The sequence below is a fragment of the Leptidea sinapis genome, chromosome 29 (assembly GCF_905404315.1).
Source record: "Leptidea sinapis chromosome 29, ilLepSina1.1, whole genome shotgun sequence".
Classification (NCBI taxonomy): domain Eukaryota; kingdom Metazoa; phylum Arthropoda; class Insecta; order Lepidoptera; family Pieridae; genus Leptidea; species Leptidea sinapis.
The window spans coordinates 9,474,334-9,491,007 of NC_066293.1; the positions used below are offsets into that span (position 1 = coordinate 9,474,334).

General features: G+C 34.4%; 1 protein-coding gene across 1 annotated transcript; it reads left to right on the forward strand.

Annotated features, from left to right (window-relative positions):
- Positions 1 to 370: 370 nt before the first annotated feature.
- Positions 371 to 15,147, forward strand: LOC126973323 (WD repeat-containing protein 74). The gene is made up of 8 exons (XM_050820540.1): positions 371 to 542; positions 3,283 to 3,437; positions 4,190 to 4,409; positions 7,594 to 7,765; positions 9,428 to 9,520; positions 11,275 to 11,473; positions 13,201 to 13,382; positions 14,945 to 15,147. The coding sequence occupies exons 1-8, from the start codon at positions 479 to 481 to the stop codon at positions 15,126 to 15,128; spliced, it is 1,269 nt and encodes a 422-aa protein (XP_050676497.1). The 5' UTR covers positions 371 to 478; the 3' UTR covers positions 15,129 to 15,147.
- The last annotated feature ends 1,527 nt before the right edge of the window (positions 15,148 to 16,674 follow it).

Below are 16,674 nucleotides of genomic sequence, written 5' to 3' on the forward strand. Positions count from 1 at the left end.
GGTTACCCGTGTCCTAGCTGGATTGACATTCGATAACATTTTGACACAAGAGAGCTTAGATAACATACTCCACAGAGAACATAGACCGTAATTAGATGGCAAGTATACACTGCTTCTTCATATACAATGCTGTATGTTTTCCGGAGGCACATCAATACATAATTTTATTCATAAAACTCAGTCTCAAAAACTTAATGCAAGTCGGACTCATACACACAAAGGCTCCCTAGTCCATACGTGTCCTAGAAGACAAAACTAGGATAAAAGACTTGTTTCCGACGACGTAAATAATTAAAAAAATATTTATCGATGATGAGTCGATGACATAAGTCTTAAAGCGATAGTTGTCAAATGTCAGATGTCTTTCATTTTCACGTGTTTGTATATTTTGTAAACTGTACTATTTATGAAATACAATATATAATAACGAAGTAATTTTTTTGTTTTATATGTTAAGTATGATAATTTTTTATACAAAATGATACTAACAGAATACAAAGAATTAGACTTTTTTGTTGGGACCCGTATTGGATCATTCAAACGTAAGTTTATCGGTATTGTGAACTTAGTGGTTATAAACATTAATTTTCCGGGGTACCATATAAATTCATTATTTCACACCAACGTGTAATAATATTGTAACAATAAGATTTATTTAATATAATCCTCCTTCAATTAAATTCTTCTTTCAAGATTAACAACATATAAGACGAAATGATAACAATAAACATGTGTTTACTTAAAGTATAAAACTTAAGTATAAAAATAAGAAAGATAAGACTCAGTCAAAATTTAATTATGCTTTAATATCTGCTGCTTCATTTTCTGAATAACAGCTATTTATGTAAAATTGTGATGCATTATTTCTGTTGATTACATCCATGTTGAGTTATATTGTTTTTAGAATGCAATGATATTATAGCCGAAAATCGTAGAATATTTTAGGAAATGATGTAAAAAAGTCGTTGCAGTGAATGTCATACGAAATGTAATAATTTTTAATAAACAAGTGTGTATATAGGTAGCTGAGCTATCAAACTATTAAAACAAGTTTTAGGGTAGATTGCGGATGTAAACAGTGAGTGCTATTTGTTTACGTAGGAGTTTTTTCAGTAACACTGTCCCTTTCAGTATATCCATTGCTAACTGCAGAATAATCATTGGATTATTTTCTTCTTCTCCCATTACCTTATTGTAATAAACCCTCAACAAAAAGACATTTGTAAATAATATAAGATACAAAAAATAATAATTGTAATCTTAAAACTTTTTGGGAGCCGTCATTTTGTTTTGGTGTCTGTATGTTTTTTATTATTTTATGTATAAATAATTGATATCATCAATGTGGCTATACAAGGTGAACCAGAAAGGGTATACCATCCCTTCAAATGTACGTTATTTGGGTCATATGCAATAAATAGTGTGGTGATGTTTAAGTTCTAATAAATAAATAAAAAAAAGATAAAGACTTCCCTACAAAATAAAAATATTATTTTTCAATTTCTTTCCTGTTATTGAAACAAATAAACAAAATAAGAAATTACATAACATTACACAGTTTCACGTCTGTATTCCTGAAGGGTTAGAGGTGTATTTTTTCCACCCATGTTTCACTATGTTTAATTCCCACGTAATAGGGGGCTAGCATCTACATTTCTGAACTATGGGCTGCTAGTGAGAAATTTCCTACAAAAAACTCAATAACTGCCCCATTCCATACCCAGGCCGGGTACAATACCCGGTACGGGAATGGAGTACATATTATTAATACGAGGATGGTCAAAGATATCCATATTTGACAAAAAAAATCCATTAAGAACAATTTCTTAATAGGAGTCTATTAGAATTATCTTTATTGGATAAAACATTTTAGAATTAAAATGTCAAGACTCATTTGCCCAGTAATAAGAACAGCTACAGTGCCATTCAGACCAAACCATAATAATGCTTACATATATTTGTTCATTTCACGGCAGAAAAAGGTGCCATTGTGGTACCCATAATCTACAATTACAAATTCTGAATTATTTTCAATGTAACTTGAAGAAAACTTCAAATAATTCTACATTGAAGTATGTGTATATGCCTTTAGAATAGACATTTACACACACACAGAGCAGTAAATATCATGTTTCAAAGCACAATTCAAAGAGTATTAACGCAGACAGGCCGATCTTTTCAACCTAACATATTTAAAAAAACACAAAATGTAAAAACACAGTTACAATTACACTAGTTTTTATCTTTTAAACATGTTTTATTTAAATGTGTAACACTCGCGGAAATCAGAGTAAATACTAACATAACATACATAGTTTCATAATAAGATTAGAATTAAAAAAATCTTTATTGGGTAATACATAACTACAGTAAATACAAATTTAGAAGTATTTTCAATGTCAGCTAAAGCAAATGCACATACAAAATAACTTTGTCTTCATGGCAAAATGAGAACACAAATTGCTTCACAGCTGCAATGAATCAAAGGCATTTTACTATTATCTGATATTATGTCACATCTACATTTTTCATCTGTTTAAGGTCAAAGAGAGTTCAAAAAAACAGCTGATTAGGGTTGAGGGAATCATAGTTTTTGCGAAAACTTAGCACTATAAATATTGTATTAAAATATAATGCTAATTCATTTCTGACTTCACATAGTCATAAGAGATGACCTAAGGAATGTCTGGTTCAAAGCATAGTATACCCATTTAGTTTCACCTTGTATATTATAATCAATATAAAATTATTTTTTTATAAAATCAATGACACATTATCTACCTAATTTCAATGCAGTTTTACTACTTTATAGCTTTTACTACATGAACTCATAAATTAATTGTAATCTAGGCATAAATCACGGTGTACAGTAAAAAATCATATCTGATGAATAAACTATGTTTTTTCTATACAAATATGAAGCAATCAGCAAATTAGAGTTGCGATAATTGTATTTACTATCCTTTGACGTGTAATCGTAATGTAGTGTGCTATTACAATGTTAAATTATTCATGTGTGTGTTAGTGTATCATTTTCAAACACCGAATGTTGTCTATGTAACCTATCTATACTTTTAAATATCATTGTTAGAATGCAGCTGAATTTTAAAAGGTTGCCAAGAAAAGAGCCTGTATTTTACATATAAATTATTGATACTATTTATGACATATATCTTTGAATTAATAGTTGGCCATAGATTGCAAACTTATATATCATATTATTGTTTTATAGATAAGTTAAACCAATATCATTTACAAATAAAATAACCACATTTTCCACAGATATTAAGTACCACACAGACACTTCAAAAAATAATAAGAAATGCATAGAAAACCTAGTGAATATAAAGACTTTGCAAAAGGATGACACAATAACTTGCATGGAATGGGGAAATGCTGAACAGACTGAAATTCTACTAGGAAAGAGAACAAAGGAGGTATAAATATTACTTTATTTTTATTAAAATAAGGGACGAGACAATCAAGACATTCAGCGGTAATTGATACACCTTGCCCATTACAATGCAGTGCCACTCAGAATTCTTGAAAAACCCAAAAATTCTGTAGTACATTCGGCCATTTGGCAGTACAATTGCGCTCTTCACCTTGAGACATAAGATGTTAAGTCTCATTTGCCCAGTAATTTCACTAGCAACAGCACCCTTCCGACCGAAACACAGTAATGATTACACATTATTGCTTCACGGCAGAAGTAAGTGCCATTGTGGTACCCATAATCTGCAGTAATTAATCAAATTACTATTGTACTGTATTTAAATATTTTTTTGGTGCAGAAAGCCAGTTGTTAGTTCCATTTTCTAGAAGAAACAACAAACAGATTATTAGATAATCTGGTTTCACCAATTATTAAAATTTATGCTATATATATTAGCATAATTAATTAAATAATAAAAAAAAAATATTTTAATTTATGCTATATATATTAGCACAATTAGTATAAAGTTATGCCTCAGAATTAAACAAGAATTTGCAAACTATTGACTATATCGCTGACAACACTGTCAATACAATGATAATTCTGAAGTTTACCGAATGTCAAGCAGCCTTGAAAATAAACACAATTTTGTAATAAAGAAGGTATTATATACAACCAATGAAAATATTATAATACTGCAAAATTTAGTTTCAGAAAAATTTTATTCATTATGGTTGTAAATGTAAATTTCAGGTCCAAATATATGACACAACCTATGGTTTCTCAAAGTCGTACACAGCAGATATTGGCAATGGCGATATTGTGGGCCTCGGAAAGCACAAAAGAAAGGTGTTTGCAGCTGTTGCCAGCGGCATTGTCAATATTTGGCGAAAAAAAGACAGTGAAACAATTGATGTTGGTGGCAAGCTTGATAGAATGCGCCTGTGGAGAGATGGGACTATGTTTGCTACAGGTTAGTGACAATCCAATCCAGTGATACCTTCTTTTTTATGACAATAAGGGACAAGACAAGCAAGACCTTCAGCTGATGGTAATTGATATGCCCTGTCCATTACAATGCAGTGCCCCTCAGGATTCTTGAAGAACCCAAAAATTCTGATTGGCAATATGATTGTGCTCGTCACCTTGAGACATGAAATGTTAAGGCTCATTTGTCTAGTAATTTCACTAGCTACAGCACTCTTTAGAGTGAAATACAAAAATGCTTACACATTACTGCTTTATGGCACAAAAAGCGCGGTTGTGGTACCCATAATCTAGGCAGCATTGTGTGCCAAGTAGCCTTCCACTGGTGTAACCTAAGTTCTGAAGAGTTTTCAATGATAATTTCAGACAATTCATAAAAGGGGTCCAAACACACAAACAAAAACAACTCGAGTTGTTAGTGTCTGCAACCATTTATAATATATGAAAAATAAATAGTTAGTAAACTTGTGTTTACAAACTACAAACAATGTGGGAACCACATTGTTCATAAATTTTGCTAACAAATTTAATTTGTAATTAATCCTAAAAGTGAGAGTATTATTTTAAAAAAATTACAAAGTGTTTAGAACTTAACTGTCTTACACATATTGACTTGTTTCTCTGTGGTAATGGTGGGTTATCATTTATGGAACAATTTCTCATTCTTATCTCAAACTTACTGTATTTCAGACTTGTTGTTCTGTTTTCATTGACATCTTCCCAGTGTCCGAACTGTCTCCCTGTTCCAATTTCTTGGGTTAAAGTATTTTTACATTATACATATATATATTAGTAGCTGACCCAGAAAATGTATTGCCTTATAAAGTAATAAAAAAAAATATCTATAATTAAAATTTTTGAGGTATAAAAATAGATGACGACCTATTTTCAGATCTACCAAATATATTGTAGATAAAATTTATAGTTCTACAATAATCATTATATTCTATTGCCATCTTGCAACTCTATTGCGTATCTGTGGATGGAATAGAATAATATTAAAATCTGGATACAAATATAGGTGTTGATCGTAAAAGGGTGAAAATTTGAGGTTGTATATATGTTTTGATGCTGCATGATAATAAAATAAAATTAAAAAAAATGCCAAAAAAAAATTTTGTGGTGTGTACCTTATCATATAGGGGTACGAAAATTAGATTTTGGCAGATTCTACCCAATATACACACAAATTTTCAAACAAATTGGTTTATCCGTTACGGAGGAGTTTGGTAACAATCACCGGGACACGAGAATTTTATATATTATAAGAAGTAAACTAAGTCAATTCTACTCACCAGTGAGAGGTAAAGCTACAGTGAGGTTTGGTTTGAAGTACTGTTCTTTTTTGTATACCACAAAACAGAACAATTCAGAATTTTTGTCGCTTTTCGTCTCGCGTTGCACCATCTGTGTATGAATGGTGATAGAACGCGTATCACACGTCTTTGTGGTAGTAGAGGTCACTTGACCGCTGTGCAACCGAGCTGTTGTTGATCTATTCTCTTTAAATGTCTGTTACCTACCTATATACTCCAACAAGACTTGTGTAGTTCACGTAGTAAGTTCTATTAAGAATTAATTCCTGACACAGAATAAGAATGAACTATTCCTTCAGCTCATAACACGTTCATCTAGTACATTGAAGTACAGTAGCGACTCCGCTGAGACCAACCCAGAAAGCCCGTGCCCCAACTGGCTAATGAAACGATGAAATATATGAATGAATCAGAGATGCAAATCGTAGGTTATGGGAGTGAGTAAGAGAAGTGTAACTTCCGTGGTCCTCCCACATAGTTCTATTCATCACTAATTTGGAGTTACTAACAGAAATACTGGCTATTTTAGTTAAAAATTTTTTGGCTGTCGGGATAGATATTTTTAGAAATTTTGTCAATTTATTGTTATTACTTAGTAGGTACTTTCTTATTAGTTCTATAAGAAGATTAGTACAGTGCTTATATTCTGTGTAATAATGTGTAAAGCGTGCGAAGTAGAAAAATCAAATATTAACCACAAAACGTTATCGCATCGATCAATGTATTAGTGTACTTCAAATTCAAATATTTTTATTCAAAATAGGATGTGAAATCACTTATTGAAAGTCAAAATAAACTACCACCCATTCCAAAATGAATGCCTCAGGCCTGAGAAGAATGGGCGCAACAAACTCAGCGGGCTTTTTTTTTTTCATCAAAAATATATTTTACAATTAAAGTACCATTTACAAAGTAACATTGTACAATTAAACTTATTATTTAATAGCCTGAGGGCGGTCGCTCCATTCCCAATCTGTGGTATCATTAAGAAAGTAATTTATGTTATAGTAACCTTTACCACACAAACGTTTTTTAACAATTCTTTTGAAAAACGTAATACTTTTGCTTTGCACATTTTCTGGGATCCTGTTGTAAGAGCATATACATCGTCCCACAAAAGACCTGCTAACTCGACTTAGTCGAGTCATAGGCATTATAAGGTTATGTCTGTTCCTGGTGTTAACATTATGGTTATGACAGTTTGTGGCAAATTCACTTATGTGCCTATGGACATACATTACATTATCAAGAATATATTGAGAAGCAACAGTCAAGATGTTAATTTCTTTGAATTTTGCTCTCAATGATTCCTTAGGTACTACTTTTAGTACTGGTATATAAAACTAGTATATTTCATTGATTGTAGTAGATTGAAGCGCTCCTTTCAATGTTTGAGCAACAACAAGTCTAGATGCAACTTTTTTGGTCCTTCGAGACGTATGACAACTGATTGACAAAATATACACTTTTACTAATGTATTAATTTGTCTATACATTTACGAGATTGCGAAATTTGTGAAGAAGTGGTCACTAGAGTTGTACCGCATAGAACGTTATTTCAGAAAAATTACTTCTGGATGGGCATGAAAATTTTCAATAAGATCCCTGATTCAATTAGGATGTTACCTTTTTCAAGATTTAAAATAAAATTACACAGTAGGCTACTTCAAACCTCGTTTTAGTCTGTAGAAGAATTTTTTGATCACAAAGACTAAAGGATTTTGACATTGCGTTCTAGATTATTCTTATCTCGACTTTAATCAATTTTTTAGACCTATACCAAGTTTGCATGCAATTGGTAATGGCTAAATGGCAAATATTTTAATATGGAATACGAATTAAACGTACTTCCAGGCGGTGAAGAAAACGATCTAAAAGTTTGGAAAGTTGACGAGAAAACTGCTGTGTTCGTCGCTAAGAATCTACCACACGACTGGCTGCAGCTGCGAAGACCTGTGTGGGTTACAGACCTCACCTTTATAGATGAGAATTTACTCGCGGTTTGTTCGAGACATGGATATGTTAGGTAAGTTTTATCACTCTGTGCCTTAGCTACGAAAACAAACCTACGAGCTCATGGGTTCCTCGAATTATATATTCGGTTGTCAATAATTGCTCACAGCAATACACATTACACTAATGTGTATCACAGTAAGTTTTATTAAAAAAATGTGTGTGTGTGTTCTTATATACGCCGCAAGAAGTTATTCTAGTTTAGTGTGCGTGACAAGCTACGACTTATGTTAAGAATGTATTCGTTCATAACGCTTTTATCAATATTATCCAAAATGTTTACACTTCCACTTGATAGATGGCGTTGTATGTAATTGTATTCACTTTGCATCGCGCTATAACTATTTTCTATGAGAGTGTGTATGGATGATTTTTGTGGAATAAATTTGTCTCGCTGTGAGGTACTGAAGTTTTATTGATAGTGTCACTGGAATGTTGTGTATTTAGTAGCGGTATTGTACATTTTACACTCGCGTTCTGATTAGAGTTGAGACGTACTAGGCAAAATGCAATACTAGGTATGACGGTGACTGTGACTCAAAAGTAACAGTGACAAATACCTGTTACAAAATACTAGCTACTGTAATGAGGCGTATATTTTTCGTTGTTTGGTGTTACTTGTTAGCGCCATCTATACGTATTACATAGTACTTTCTCTTGTGGTAACTTCGAATTTCAAAAGTTCTGTTTAGGTAAAGCTGTACAGACCTATTAATTATTTTTATAGTATTGATGTAATAAAAATGATTATTATACTTTCGTATTCATTATGTTTCAATACTACCTATGCTTAAACAGTGATCCTTATCTAGCACACAATTAAAATGTGCCCTTATCATACGAATAATTCAACAATAAAGTAGAAATAAACATCATAAAAATATATTATTCAGTAGGTACTATCAAATTACCAATATAGGTTTTTTCTTTCGAAGAGGTGAGCCGTATTTTCCTGCTCGTAGGCACAATATAACTGTGAATAAATACGATTAAAATAATATTTAAAAATAAATAATAAAAATAATATAACAGACCTACAAATCACACAATTATAGCTGTATCAAAATACTGTTAAAAAAATACCTACTAAATACTCCTAATTATTTGTTCAATAACAGGTATTACTCAAATATCAGTTGCTACTAAAATACTAGCTGTTATTAAATACTTGTTCAGTAACAGTTGTTACTAAAATACTAGTTGTTATCAAATACCTTGTTCAATAACAGGTGTTACTCAAATAACAGTCGTTACTAAAATACTAGGTGTTATAAAATACTAGTTGTTACAAAATACTCCTAATACTTGTCACTGTTATTTTTGATATCTTGTCACAGTGACAACCGGTGATATTTTAATACCTGTTACAAATACCTGTGACGATAAATACGTCTCACCCCTATTCAATACCCGTATTGTACATCTTACACACACCATGCGTGAAATACTCACAATAGAGGGTAGTTCTAAACTAAATTTATTTCTAAATAACATTATTTTTCATAACAAAAAAGAATGATCTAAGATATAGACCTACAAAACCTAGCGCTATCGGATTTAAATGCAACTACGATTAGTTACTTCAACATTGCCTCCAACCTGGAGATTATATGTATTTTAATAGAAGATTAGTTCAAACTACATACATACTCATCTGTTTCTCAATTTTTTTCAGGCTATATGATACAAGGGCTCAAAGAAGACCTGTTAGCAATGTGGACACTCAGAACCTGGCCGCTACGTGTATTTCCACAGGATTTGATGAAAGGTATGTCGAAAAGTAGACGTCGTTTGAAGTTAATTTTTTTAGGATTAGCTTACTAGTAATATATTTTGTTTGCAATTTGTCAATTTTGGGTGATTTTCGTCACGCATTCTCCGGGTAGGTTGGCACCACAGCAGCGCCTTTTTATGCCTTCAACCTTGACATACCATTAAGGGCGTGCATTGCTTTTCTACTGTAGATACAAGTACTAGTAATATAATATTAAGATATCGCACACATAACGCGAAAAGGTTGAAGTTGTGATTCACTGTCGACATGTCAATTTGTTTTAAAAGTAAGTTAGTTAAACTTTCTGGGTGGGTGTTCAATAGAAATTTAATGTAATAGAATAATGGAACTAAATTACCTAACCCTAGTGGTATATATTAGTTTAGGTTCTTATTGAGAAAGCACGCCCCTGCATACAATAAACAATTACATTCCCAATCGCCTATAAAAAGGTCGTCAAAAAATGTCCGAGCGACGTTGTATTTACGTATAAATTATCATATACTGATAACATTAAACGTTTATTCAAAATAACACCTTATTTCGTAGCAGTAATGTTCAAAGTCTGTTGTATACGTTAATTAGAAGCTCGGACGCGAAAACCGAGTCATAATCATTTAACGTCAAGTTAGTTACACAATTTTGTTAAATTGTAGCGGCACTTACCTGAAATACGACACTCCATCCTGTTTAAGTTTGGTTACGCTGTTATTAGGACAGTTTTTTACTAAACACTTAGTCATTGCGTGGCGTTGTATTCAAAGCGCGGTCGACACACAACTGAACGAAAACTCTGGCTAATAGACGTGTAGGCAGAGTTTTGCTTCAGACAAAGGCCTTCGAGCAGAAATGTGCAAGCATTATTGTTTTTCGGTTTGATGGACATCGTAGATATTGATATAACTAGATTGTGGAGATACTTGAAGACTAACCATGTTATTTCTGAAAGAGACGAGCTAATAGTAATGGCGCCCTGGGTTTTGGATTCAATCAATAGCCCTGAGCGGCACTGCATTGTAGTGTACAGTGGTGTAGGGCGTATCACTCATCAACAGTGCTCTTTTCGTCACTTAAAAAAAATGAATCAAATATAGGTTCAAATTTCTTCTGTTGATTTCTGCTCGTTGTTCGGTCACGCCCCTTCACTCCAAGTCCATCTTCTACCCCCCTGCATCTTCAGAAAGGTCTGTTTGTCACTTCTATGGCAATTCCGAAACAGCATTCTTGTATAGGTGTCCATAGTATCTCTATTCTATATTAGACCGCAACTTTGCCCGTGCATAGAATTCTTGGCTATTTCATTTATTCTGTCCACCCGTCCCCCCTGCATCTTCATAAAGGGCTGTTTGTCACACCCACAGCAGGCAAATATGGGGGGCGATTAACGAAACAGCATTCTTTTATATGCGTCCTTTTTGTCACCGTTCTGTTAGATACACCGCAATCAAGTCCGTGCATGTCTTTCTAGATTATTTCATTTATTCTGTCCCCCCTTCCCCCTGCATCTTCATAAAGGGGTGTCTGTCACACCTATGGCATCCTTTGTATCTCCAAACTGTCTCTTATTTTCCAACAACGTGTAAGTTTGTCTATTGCCATACTTAGGCCCTTGATTAAGCTATTGTGCGTGTCAACATAATATCTTCATTACCCGAACTGAATGCAACTTCCAGACTCGGATATATTGAAGCCCTCGTGCCTCCCTTCAACAGGAGACTTAATGACTTATAAAATGTACTTTTGTACAGGCAAGTTCTGGTAGGTTTCGGGCGAGGCCAACTGCATCAGGTGGACTTTAGGCAAAACCGTTTAGACAAAGGCTACAAGGGCGCGGCGGGTGCTATAACTAGTGTAGCGGTGAGCGAGAAGCACGGCCTTATCGTCAGCACTTGTCTGGACCGACATTTGCGCGTTCACGACAGGGACAGCAAGAGTTGTGTTTATAAGGTAAGTTTTTGAGCATCTTTTTGGCTTTTTTAGGAAACAATCCTGAGTAAAGGTTGCGGCAGTGTTGCCAACCATAGAGTAGAGTATTGTAGTCTATATCATGTAGGCATACTCGATAACCCTAAATGGCTATAGTTCCTTTTTTTTAATGAGCCCCGATTGCCCAAAGGGACTGTAGTCCCTTTTAGCGATTGCTGTTGTTGCCGTTTGGCTGATGTTTACAGGTACCTATAAAAAAAAATTAACAAAAAAACAACCAACTTCAAAAACACTATTCCATAACAATAGATATAATATGCACTAAAATGTTTAAAAATAATTGGGTATTTTTAACCAATTTAATTAATTGATCTATTTCTAGTCACGCTTTAAACGAAATACCTTTGAAGTATATCCTTTCCAATAAAAAAAGAATCATCGAAATCAGCTGGCGCGATATTGAGTTATTCGTCAATTTGTCGCGCATATACTTATAGCAAATTATTAATTTATGGTTTTCTCATGGATTCCACTGTCAGATCTGGACCAAATTGCAATGGAAGCACCAGCTTTCAAATAAAAGAATTATCAAGATCGGTTCACCCAGTCGAAAGTTATGTGGTATCAAACATAAGAAAAAACATACCGACGAATTGAGAACCTCCTTTTTTTGAAGTCGGTTAAAAACCTAGAAACAACCGTTGCTAATAATTTAAATACAACATGATAGCCCATAAGCTTTAAAATAATACCATTTCAGTTTCGAAATTCTACACCAGAGTCATTATTATTAGTGCGTGAGCGTCGCAGGGACGCAGCGGTTAAAGTAATCCGCTCAGCGCTCAACTGATTTTTATAAGCATGGCGCGCACGCGACCGATTGTGAGGATAATCTATATAACTAATAGAGTATTCTAAAATGCTCATTTTTATACCAATGTTTACTATACTAGTGCCAGTCATGTTATATTTACGGTTTATATTTCAACAAAAGGTTCAAAAAAATATTTTTTTGGAAGTCCATCCTCTTTATTTACCTCCTTTGAAAGCAGATATATACTCAATTTCTTCTAATAAAAGATGGCAACCCTATGCTGCACGCACCCCGGATCTCGTTATAAACATGCTTATGATAATGGCCTTCGATCAATCATTATGTATCTAGAAGGTACTGTCCACAGAACCTGTGCTTCCCCAAGGCATAAAAAGAATAGGGAAGTTCCAGGCCAGGTGTGGTAAGAGGCAACTAAGAGCATTTACCAGTGGGAGGCTCCTTTGCACAGGATGCCGGCTAGTTTATGGCTACTACAACTGCGCCTTTTTCTGCCGCGAAGCAGTAATGTGTTAGCATTATTGTGTTTCGGTCTGAAGGGCGCCGTAGCCAGTGAAATTATTGTGCAAATGAGACAACATCTTATGTCTCAAGGTGACGTGCGCAATTGTAGGGCATACAGAATTTTTGGGTTTTTAAAAAAATCCTGAGGGGCACTGCATTGTTATGTGCAGGGCGTATCAATTACCATCAGCTGTACGTCTTGCTCGTCCCGTCCGTTATTTTCATAAAAAAAAATCCATATACATCATACAATTGTTTGCACTTACAGGGGTTCGAACCCGGGACCTCTAGCTCAGTAGGCAGGGTCACTAACCACTGAGCTATATTGATTAGTGTGTGTTAATTTCGACGTTTTCACAGCTGTATTACTCTATTTAGACGAATATATGATCTAAGATTGTTATAATTCTAGCAATACTTAACATCGAAGCTGAGTCATGTGCTAGTCCAGACAGAATGCACGACCAGTTTAAAGGCAGATGTGAAGGAAGAAGCTGATCCGCAAGAAACTGCCAGCCAGGAGCCAGTGGCTGTGGAATCCAGGGTTGAGGATTCAGATCTGGATGAAGTTTTTGAGAACATGGAGGTGGTTAGGTGAGAATTACACGATAACACTTTTTGATGTGAAAACTACTTTGACCGCGTTGGGCCCTTTTTGTTAGGCGAAGATCTTATGGGTTCGCGTCACCGACATGCTCATGACTGGCGCACGTGATAAATAAATAATTAAAAAAATATATAAATATGTATAGTTAGACACTTTTTGGTTGGGTAAAATCTTGTTAGTTCGCGTCAACGAAATACTGTATATATGTTGTTCGATATTAAGAATGGACTGTAGATTATTTGGTAGGCGCATTAAAGAAACCGTGAAAAAAGGAACAATGCATGCACCGCCTACCTTTACTGCTCCTCACCACACAGCATCCACCGGTGCACGGCACTACAGGAACCAACGTGCTTCGAGCCTCGAGGGGCGGAGGGCGGTCCAGAACGTCTCGGACGGTACCTTCTCGTACGGCGGTCGAAGCGGAAGAGAGCTTGTGCAGGCCTATGATTTGCGCCCACACATACGTCACGCGATTGTCGCGACTAGCGCCACTGATTGCTACCGGTTTCAACTTAGGTTTGAAGTACAGTAGCGATAGATGGCATCTCAGCAAGTTCGATCTCCACAGTTGAAATTAACTGGCACTTTACCAAATAATATACAATGCAAAGACCGAACATATGTTATAAGTGAAATTGAATGGATTTTGTGTAAAGTTCAATGTGTATACTTAATCTGGACATAAATACTGTCAGAATTAAAAATAAATAAAATATTACATTTGAATTTAATAAGACTGGCCGTCTAGTCCCAATCTTAATCCGCTGGATTATGATTTATGATCAACTTTTAGACAGTACGGCTTGCTCTATTCGCCTTGATAATTTGTAGTCCCTAAAACAATCCGTACGTTTGGCAGTGAAGAATTTTCCAATGGAAAGAGTGATTGATAACTGGCCTCAACGGTTAAAGGACTGTATTGCAGCCAATGGAGACCACATTTTTGGACAGGATTTCTTCGAATTCTTTCCCTTACTGCTTTGACCACCTTTTCGTTCGAACACTACGTGGACGGCCAGATCTTTTTCTGTCACAAACAGAGGAGGTCTCGTTGTAGCTATTAATAGCCCGGTACACAAACATTTTACTAATACCAAGCTTATGGAGAGTTTTAAAAATTGCATTTGGCTCCATACCTACTTTTTGTAAAGCAATCAAAGCGATTCGGTTCTCTTTATCACCCCAACCTATTTTGATATCGCAAAATATTGTACAATGTATTGGCGCCAAAAAGAGAAAACACAATGAACAATCATAAATGACATGTAATATTTTGTTTATTTTTAATTGTAACAGTATTTATGGTCAGACTAATTTTATTGAAATTTATTGAATTCTCGTCCATTGGTAGTGGTTCAGTAGATATATGAGTTACAAGAGGCTTGGTAGCTGAAGTATGATGACAAATGGTCTAGTTGATAAGCTAACGCCAAGGTGTCGAATTTATGTGACGGTGTGCGCGCGCATCGTAAAAGTTCACTCGGATAATTTTTCCCTAACGCGCCAAAAGAATCACTTCAAAAATTAATCGTTTCTTTTTTTTTAGTGAAAAACGCCGTAAGCGACCTTTAGAGGCAATAGAAGTAGAATCAGTTAAACCATCCACGGAAGGCACGACGGATCCAGAAGACGCCATAGTGAAACTCCTGCGCAGCACGGAGAAAGAGAAAAGGAGACGAGAGAAGAAGAGAAGAGAAAAGAAAGCGAAGAGTGTGTTCCATAATGCTTGAAATAAGATCATTTACTGTTTCAACGTGTTTTATTTCAATTGTAAAGACCTTCCATACGTACATACGCTATATACATACATTAACTTTGAGTGTGTTTAACGAAAATTTATGCACTTTTTTCCTTAGTCGTGTGTCAACTGTCACTGTCCGATACAAACCTGAACTGAATAAATGTTTTACATTGCTGCTTATTCACCAATAATATTTTAAACAACTGTAGTAAATGCGGCAATGTATAGATATAGCAGTGGAAGCTTATTACGGTGTAATTTGTGGCATGTTCCATATTTCGGCTTTGTCGTTGCTGACAGTTCATACTACCGGCGAAGGCTCTGGGTTAGTTTGACAGTGACAACAGCTGTCAGATATAAAACTCACTTGTCGATCAGAACACAGCACTCATGAAGGTTAGACTAACCCCCATATTCATAACTAGCTGACCCGGCAAACGTTGTTTTGCCACTTAAATTATTTTTAGAGTTAGACCGTTTCTTTGCTTTTGACATTGCTTTATTTTTCTAAAATAAACTATAAACATCAGCTACCTGCCAATAAAAGTCGCCGGATTAGACGGAACAAACAGACAGACAGACAAAAATTGTAAAAAATGTTATTTTGGTGTATATGTGTATTCATAATATACATTTAGTAAAAAACGGTTATTTCAATATTACAAACAGACACTCCAATTTTATTTCAATGTATAGATAATTCAATTTCAATTCAATATTTTTATAAATTATAGCCTATATGTTATTCTGGTGCGTAAGCTATATTATTGCAAAGTTTCATCAAAATCCATTCAGTAGTGTTTGCGTTAAAGAAGTTCAAACATACATCCAGGCATACAAACTTTCACATTTATAATATTAATAATTAATAGGATGGTCCACTAACTTAAAACAGCTGCTACAGAGTGTTATTTTTCATTCTGACTTAGGTCAATAGAAGACAGTGAGAATTAGCAATGCTTTAAGTTAGAAGACTATTATGAATAGGGGGGTAAGTATTTCGATTTCGGCAGAAGTGTTAGTAAGTGGTTAACTTTTAAAACGCGTTTTAAAATCAAATAAGTATATTAGCTATTAAAAAGTAAAATAAAACATTTAGTTGTCAGAAAGCTAAAGCTTCCGCTTAATTGGTTTTTTCACAACTTTCATTTACAAGTTCATATATTTGGAAGTGTATAGAGCTGTTAACGACACTGGGGGACCAAATTTTATGACATTTTTTGTGAGGTTCAAAAGTAGTAACACAGTTCATATTTAAAAATACTTAGAATAAAACAGTGGTTCCATTTTACAAGATTGTATTTTGAATGCACATTTTCATATCAGATATGAATACCAATAGCTACAAATTGAGTGTAAATTCTAATTTATACACGGACTAAAATCGTCTGTCAAATACTTGAAGAAGGTATTTGGAATAATATAGAGTGGTGAACACGTTCATTTTATAACCGTAGAAAATGTTTTTTTATACGCTAACACCACCAATGAGAAACCTAATTTAATAAAATATGATGAACTATATTAGTTATAAA

Bases quoted from the DNA above. Each gene is read 5' to 3' on its own strand.
- LOC126973323 (XM_050820540.1), top strand. From the start codon at position 479: ATGATACTAACAGAATACAAAGAATTAGACTTTTTTGTTGGGACCCGT. The intron at 11,474-13,200 runs GTAAGTTTTTGA...TTATAATTCTAG, and splicing joins GCAAGAGTTGTGTTTATAAG to CAATACTTAACATCGAAGCT. The intron at 13,383-14,944 runs GTGAGAATTACA...CTTTTTTTTTAG, and splicing joins GAGAACATGGAGGTGGTTAG to TGAAAAACGCCGTAAGCGAC.